Source organism: Leptidea sinapis, chromosome Z, assembly GCF_905404315.1.
Source record: "Leptidea sinapis chromosome Z, ilLepSina1.1, whole genome shotgun sequence".
NCBI lineage: Eukaryota > Metazoa > Arthropoda > Insecta > Lepidoptera > Pieridae > Leptidea > Leptidea sinapis.
In genome coordinates this window covers 9,902,165-9,910,960 of record NC_066312.1, presented here as the reverse complement: position 1 = coordinate 9,910,960, position 8,796 = coordinate 9,902,165, and the positions used below count along the sequence as shown (strand labels likewise).

The window sequence follows — 8,796 nt, the reverse complement described above, 5'->3', positions numbered from 1 at the left end:
GTAGGTATTATTCTAAAAAGGCACATTACACTGGATTCGACTTTAAGAAACGGGGGAAATTATAAGACACTATATTACTGGATTTGGACAAAATAAAACGAAAATATGGAAGATATTCTTTAGAGAATAAACATTATCGGAAATGGTGAAATAACTGATGACTTTGACTGGATTGGATTTGATGAAAGAAACAACTGTAGATGTTCGCTATCAAATATACATAATGAGAAAAGGAAAATAGATTTGATGAAAGATGAAATGAGAAAACTTGATTGAACTTAGTGAAAACAAATACAAAATTAAATGAAAATACTCAAGACAAGGCCGTAAGGCTCCTGGCTATATCCTGTTTGCAAGAACGAATTATAAAAAAAAAAAAAAATTGATTAGTGCGTACGAATTGTTTAGTGTTTACGAAGTTACGATAGAGTTTAGAGATTAGAGACGTTTTGACTTTTCTACGCGTTATTTAAAGACGCTAATTTGTGTTTTGTTGTCAGTGTGTATCATTGTAAAGATGCCTCACAAATGTGCATTTGGATGTAAGGCCACAGGTAAGTCTATCTTTATATCTTAAATATGTTTACCCTTTACTATATTACAGAATGATCCAACCAAAATTTCCATTAAATTTTAATATGAAGGTTTTATTATTTGAAACCTTAACGCTACATTATATTTATGCTTGCAATATGCATTCTTGGTCGGGTTTGCATTAGAATTTCGTATACTGAATTTGGGGTAAAAAAACACTGAAGGATTTACTAAACAGTCTAAACTAGAAACGCAAATTTAAAAAAAACTACCTATCTCCGCGGGGTAAAGCCCCTCTGGTTTTCCAACTAAAATGGCAAACACTAATTTCTAATGCCAACCCTGTCTCCAGGCCTCAGCTTTAATTTTAATATATTATGTTATTTGATTGTTTCCCATTGTAAAAGAAACAAAATTGTAAGGAAACAATTGTAAAAGTAATCAACACATTTATTATTTTTTTATTTCAGATGTGGTGATGCATGTCTTTCCGAATCCTGAAAAATATTCTGAACGTTTTAGAGTTTGGGTGAATCTTGTTGGTAAAAATTTAGCAATGTTATCCGATAAGAAGATTTATAAATTAAAGAGGATTTGTGATATCCACTTCGCTAAAGAACATAGAAATCGATATAAACGTCTCAATGTACTGGCAGTACCATCTCTTCATTTGCCAAGTAAGCTTTCACTCTTTTAATTTGATAATCAACCCTACTATAAAATAGCAATTATTTAATGGTAAGGTTATTAAACCCAGAAGAAGCGTAAGCCGCTTTACTGTTATTTAATAAGTACCCTGTTCAACTTTATCAAACTGGTGTAAAACAAACTAGTGCCTATAATTACTCATCTTACAAACCTCTGCTTCTGCAAAGGTGTTTTTCCCAATGCTCTGAAAGAAGCTATTGTTACTCTGGTGCACAAAGGTGGTAATTATAAACCAATATCAGTTCTAACAACATTTACAAAAATCGAAGACATGATCATTAATAAAAGACATCCCTTTATCTTAATAACTACAACATTAGATTATCAGTTCGGTTTTAGACAAAATAAATCTACAGAAGATGCAATAACAGCTTTGAGTACATTAGTAGTTGACCAAATAGATATATGGAAGAAACGCCTCACCATATTCCTTGATCAAAAAAGGCTTTTGACACAGTCTCTGTAGCTATCCTTGAACATAAAGTGGAACATATAGGTATAAGAGGTTCACCTCTTGTACTTTTTAGAGACTACCTATCAAACAGAAAACAGCATACTAAAGTCCCACTTTAGTACTCTAATATTAATTTCTGAATTCCTCAAGGTAGTGGGCCCTTTTTTCACATTTTTTCTCATATATACTAACAACTTACTTAAAGTAAAAATGTAAAATTTTGTGTTGTGTTGCTGATGACACTTCATTGTGTTGCGGGGAAAACCTGGGAATGAAGAAAGGAACCTGGTTGATTTCTGGTTAAACCACAAATATATATTCCAGTCTATTAATAAATCTATGCAACCACCTACATACTTTAAAATATATATATGTATACATAAGTAATAATTAATTAGTCTATTGCTACCATAAACATTAGAAATGAAAATAAAATTATATATATGTATATACAAGATATATAAAAATAAGGATGGATTTTTAAAAAATTTAAGTCATGTTGCTTCTAAATCTTTGCTTAGTTTAATATAAAGTTCTCAGGTACTGTCAATTTTATTTTATTGCAGTCTGGGGTGGTGCCACAAAAACTAAATTCTTAACTGTGGAATGTTCATAGAGAGCCCTTTTAAAAGTGAAATTTTTAAAGCCAAGACTATCATATTGAACAATTATATAAATACTGTGATGTACTATCTGTTAGAATGTGAATTTATATGTTCTTCATGTTACTCTTAAAAGACACAAAATGTTAATACCTAATCCTTCTTACCTTTTAAACAGGAGTAAAGTGACAGTTTACGAAACAATCAGAACATGTATGTAACCTTATAAATGAAAAACTCAAGATCTATACACTTAACAAAGTGGAATGTAGATGAAGTTTAACCACTTGGTTGAAATCTATGAATTATGTTGAAATGGGAGAGCTATTTAACTACACGGAGTAAATTTTTAAGTATACCTTCTTAATAATACAATTAGTAGTGCCTTACGGAAAGTAACAATCTCACACACAACAACACGCACATAGACACATACTCACACACAGACATCCTATTCGTATAATATTTTTCTATTGTTTGTAACAATTTTATAGACTTATTTTGTGATCCCTAGTTTATGGTACTGTTAATAATAATTGATATGGAAGAGTGTGGCCTTCTGGCACAGGTGTTCCTCACTTAATAAAGGGTCACACCTATTATGTTTGTACCATTTTAGTTATTGAAATAAATATTATATGTTTATGTTGCAATAACATGTACTTTTTTTTGCCATCAGCAATCTATTAAAGTATGTTTATTTTGTTCAAAACATAACTTGTTAACTAAAAGAGAGACTCTCTGTAATGTAACACCTATCACATCTCTGATCTCTGTCACTTATGCAAGTCTTCTTCGGTCTAAAATTCAGTTTTTTTTAATTTCCATGTTAAGTTTTTTTTTTTTATTATAGTTTGTTTTGTTATAATTGTAATGTTGTTGGACTACCCATGGAGGAGCCTATTGGAGTTAGACCTTAGTTTTGAGTTTCGCAGAAATGAGAAGGAAGACAAGACTATGCACAGTTCTGGATGTTGTGATGACGAATTGTAACTAAGTACTTTTTGTAGTTACTTGAAATAAAATAAAATAAAATTCATTATCAGTATTGGTAGTAATTTTGACACAAGAAAACCGCAAATCATATTATCATTTTAGGTTTCAAAGTGCAACACATATGGTTCGAGTAAGAGAGACAAACTTTCTCCAGAGTCAACTCTTTCTCACACCGCGGACCACAGACAAATTTCTTTCGTTCTTTCTTCCATAAGCGCCATTTAAACGCCCTTCAGTTATAGGTACTTCATGGCACGAATTTTAGCAATTATTTATTAGTTTAGGTACCTAAACTGAACTGCAACGGAATTGAATAGCTATTTAGAAGTTGATGGTAGGCCTTCAGGTCTATTCTCTTATTAAACATGTAGTCAAGTCTCTCGACATGACAAAAAACTGCTGATATATGGGGCATATCTGTTAAAATAATAAGTTCAATAATTGATGTCATAGCACCATATCTTGCAATAGTATTTAATAATTGTATTAATCGTGGCGTGTTTCCTGACCTTCTGAAACATATTCAAGTCGGGATGCTCTTCTGACCCGAACAACTATCGTCCTGTGTCGGTTTTGCTGACCCTTAGTAAAATTTTTGAAAAAATAATTTTAAGCCAAATGCTTACTTACTTTAACTCTCATAAGTAATTTCATTTGAAACAATTTGGCCCCTAGTAAATAGGGGACGTTCAACAACGGATGCAGGTGTTGTGCTGATCAAGAATATTTTTGATGCCTGGGAGGAATCGCAGAATGCACTTGGCATCTTCTGTGATTTATCTAAGGCTTTTGATTGTGTTCAACATTTAACGCTGGTCAGGAAGCTATACCACTATGGCATAAAAGGAACTGCGCTCGATCTTCTGACTTCATATCTAAACAATAGAATTCAGAGGGTCGACGTGAATGGCAGGAGATCTCCTGGGACTCCTCTCATTATGAGGGTACCACAAGGGTCTATTCTTGGACCGTTCCTCTTCCTTATCTATATAAATGATCTTCCTAATCTTATAGAGAAAAAACATAAGGTAGTATTGTTTGCGGACGACACTTCACTGATTTTCAAAGTGAAAAGAAACCAAGCTATGTATGACGACGTGAACGATATTTTATCTGACATCGTGTACTGGTTTAGTGCTAATAACCTATTGTTAAATAGCAAGAAAACTAAATACATTAAATTTACCATTCCAAATGTCAAAAATGTAAATGCAAATGTTTTATTAAACGGAGAGGTGATAGAACCGGTGGAATCTGCTATATTTCTTGGCATAACTCTAGATTCCAAATTACAATGGGGCCCCCGTATTGAAGGTTTGGCGAACAGACTTAGTTCTGCAGCATACGCGGTTAAAAAGATTAGACAATTAACTGACATAGATACGGTGCGGCTAGTATACTTTAGTTATTTCCATAGTATTGTGTTCTATGGTATATTGCTATGGGGCAACGCTGACGATATTAATACAATATTTGTGCTGCAGAAGAGGGCTATTCGCGCTATTTGTAACCTAGGTCCTAGAGAATCATTGAGAGCAAAATTCAAAGAAATTAACATCTTGACTGTTGCTTCGCAATATATTCTTGATAATGTAATGTATGTTCATAGGCACATAAGTGAATTTGCCAGATACTGTCATAACCATAATGTTAACACCAGGAACAGACATAAACTGATGATGCCCACTACTCGGCTAAGTCGAGCGTCGAGTTAGTAAGTCTTTTGTGGGGCGATGTATATGCTTTTACAACAAGATCCCAGAAAATGTTCAAAACAAAAGTATTACGTTATTCAAAAGAATTGTTAAAAAAAGTTTTTTTTAGGTTACGTAACCTTTAGGTTACTATAACATAAATGACTTTCTTAATGATACCACAGATTGGGAATGGAGTGACCGCTCTCAGGCTATTAAATAATAAGTTTAATTGTACAATATTACTTTGTAAACATATTTATTCGATGAAAAAAAAAGCCCGCTGAGTTTGTTGCGCCCATTCTTCTCAGGTCTGAGGCATTCATTTTGGAATGGGTGGTAGTTTTTTGACTTTCAATAAATGATGTCACATCCTATTTTCAATAAAAATATTTGAATTTGAAGTATTTATTCATAATCATATTACTTTTAGGTACATCCAGAATGCAGCTGTCTGAAACAGCAACTCATACCCAACCTTCCACTTCAGTTCCCATTACTCCAGGTAATTGTTTTAGAACTCATACTTATATGTATGCAATGTGTGTAAATAAATTAAACTTCATTGCATTAATAACTTGATTGCATTAAATGATCTGACATTATGCGTGTAGATGTAGATATATGAATAAATTATGCATATATAATAATATATGATTAAAAGAGTATATTATGTATGTTAAATTTAAGTGAAATTTTACTAAATAAATAGGCACATTTTATCAGTAGCACAGTGACATTGTATAAATTATTAATTGAGTGGCTTCTTTAGCAGTGAATTAAAGCAAATAAAAATGTATTATGCTATTATTTTTTAGGAATACCTGAAATTATAGAGTTGGACAGTGATGACACACTTCCTGAAGCTCCCCTACCTTCGACTTCTGCATCAGGTAATTTGATAAATAGACAAGTGCTCTGTGAACGGCTGGATCACTTGGCGTTGCGTAGAGACGTCGCTTCATTGTGTGTCTTCTACCGCATTTATCACGGGGAGTGTTCCGAAGAGCTGTTTAACCTGATTCCTGCCGCCGAATTCCACCTTCGCACGACACAAGTTAGGATATCATCCTCACCATCTGGATGTGTGGCGGTCCTCCACAGTGCGGTTTTCAAGGAGCTTTCTTCCACGTACTACAAAGCTGTGGAATGACCTTCCTTGTGCTGTGTTTCCGGGACGATACAACATGGGTACCTTCAAAACAAAGCGCGTACACCTTCCTTAAAGGCCGGCAACGCTCCTGTGATTCCTCTGGTGTTGCAAGAAATTGTGGGCGGCGGTGATCACTTAACAACAGGTGACCCGTACGCTCATTTGTCCTCCTATCCCATAAAAAAAAAGACAACAATATTCATCACAGTTTTAAATTAAACAAGCTAAATAAATCGATTTATACTCATACAAAGATAGCAATAGTTTGGCCATTGAAACAGTTTTTCTCAATAATTTTGAGTCTATTTTCTTAATTTTCTGGGTGGGCACATGTCACTAAAAGGAATTGTTGATAAACTGTTCTATTTGATTTTCCAGGAGCAAGTCATTCCACTTCTGCGCATGCAGAAGTTCTGGTAGACCATAACTACAGTGCAATAAGTAGACCCAGACCAAAAAAAACTTATAAAGGTAATTAGTCTGTACAAATAATGAAAGTTGAAGTGTTGGTTTGTGGATTGAAGTGAATATCAAAACAACATTCTTTTATTTGTACAAACCATTTAAGTTAATCCACATAAAAAAATTAAATCAATTTATAATTTGTAAAAAGTACTATTTTTTATAAATTAAAGTTAAAGTTAATTAATGTATGTTATTGTTTTCTGTCAACATTATTACGTTATTGTTGTAATTAAATTAAGTTATTGTTTTCTATCAACATTATTACTAAGCCTTTATTGCTGCTATTAACAATTAATTATTTACATATAAATAATTATTTATTAATAGGGCTTTACTCACGTTTTTGTCGGTGTCAGTACCGACTAGTTTCGGACCATTCGGAAGTTCTTCATCAGGGTGAATGGGGTGGGTTCGCGATAACGTCCCACCTCTTACAGTCTTACAGGACTTCCGAATGATCCGAAACCAATCGGTACCGACACCGACGAAAACGTGAGTAAAGCCGTAATAATAAATAATTAAATAATGACTCGCGAAAGTTTTAATAATTATGTACATATATTTTAATTTAACAGTGTGTCCTATGACAGTTTCTTCCATATTTTCCTGTCCTTTTCTGCTCTAGTTCAAATAGCACTAATTTTCTGGATAGCATCTTCCCATCTCATGACTTGCCTGCCATGTTTCGTTTTTCTTTTTTCATGTCTTGGTTCCCGTTTGGCAGGCAAACCTGGGCTCTTTCTATAAATTAATCATTTATTACTTGCTGCATTTGCAGGTGCTTCTAGAACAAAATTCTTCAGGAACGATTCAATAAGACAACTCCAGATAAAGATCAAAAGCCTTGAAAACGAAGTACAACGTTTACGCAAAAAGACCCACTTATTCAAAGAACGACTGGGTAAAGCTAAAAGATTTCTGAATAGAAAACAATGCATTTAAACAGATATTTGAAAATATGATTAACACACTAAATTGTTCATAAATATACTACAACAAACAAAAAATAACTGTAAAGGAAGACAATACACAATCAAGGAGAAGATAATATTGAGTCTAAAATTGTCCAAAAAGAGCCCTAAAGCTTATATAAATACCTTCCAGTAAAGCAGTGAAAGAGTTACTGGGTCAGATAAAGATAACCGCTGGATTATTATAATTATTTAAAGAATAAAAGTGTGAGCACTAAATGAATTACAGACAGGATAAGTACTCTTTTTTCTGACGAAATGTTAATAAATTCACAAAATTTTTATACGGCTTATAAAGAACAATTAGAAGGTTACTAAAAAACGAAATGTAAATGTAGGTAGGTACAAGTTTTTATGGTGAAAGGCGTCATTGCATATTTTTTGTTGTTGCCTTATCGGCGCCATTTGGTAATAGCCCACTTGTTTTCTTTTCATTACGACATATATGATAAATCTTTTGTATTTAGTTTATTTCTAATACCTTTCTTAAGATGAGGAAAATGTAAAATAAAGGGGATATGTTCCGTTTATTTGTAAATATATTGCACATAATAATATTCATTTACAATTTCGGTTATGGCACCAACATTTTCTGGGCTCTGGTCACACATAGTGTTTGACACTATGAGATTGTGTTTTAAACACTGTTCAAGGACCATCTTAAAAATATTTTTAATCCAATTTGGTAAGGGCTTTGGAAAAAAAAATATGGAATCAACTGCCTCAAATTATTTTGCCGGCTTTCGTCATAAAAAGTAGTACATACATACTCTGCAAATGTATTTGTTGTCAAACAATGAACCGGTCTTGTCTTTAAAATAAGATTATACTAATTGCGATGACGGAACTTAATAAGTATCTAGCCCCTAATAAGTAAGAAAAGCACAAAAATTATTAAAATAAAAATATATTGTAAGTATTAGTGTTTTATTCTATAATATAAGGACAAGCGATATACAACTTACGCTGAGATAGAACGGGACAAAGCCATCGATCTTGCACCTCTATTGTGTAATCCATTTTATTGTTTGCCACAATCAACAATGTCAACTTTGAGGCAAACAAACATTTGATTTTATGTGAATTTTTCATTTCATTCAATATTATAATAGTTAGCACTAAGGCTGGGTATAGTGTATCTTGATGCCAAAGCCATAAGTAGTTAATGAAAAATTATTCCACATGTTCCAACCTATTGCTTTTCATCTAACGTTTTCAA

At 32.9% G+C, this 8,796-nt stretch overlaps 1 protein-coding gene across 1 annotated transcript; it reads left to right on the top strand.

The window, feature by feature from the left end:
• Positions 1–381: 381 nt before the first annotated feature.
• LOC126978372 (uncharacterized) lies at positions 382–8,496 on the top strand. Its single transcript, XM_050827133.1, has 6 exons — positions 382–554; positions 1,005–1,211; positions 5,422–5,493; positions 5,807–5,881; positions 6,520–6,612; positions 7,385–8,496. Exons 1-6 carry the CDS (start codon positions 518–520, stop codon positions 7,546–7,548), a joined length of 648 nt encoding a protein of 215 aa, XP_050683090.1. The 5' UTR covers positions 382–517; the 3' UTR covers positions 7,549–8,496.
• The last annotated feature ends 300 nt before the right edge of the window (positions 8,497–8,796 follow it).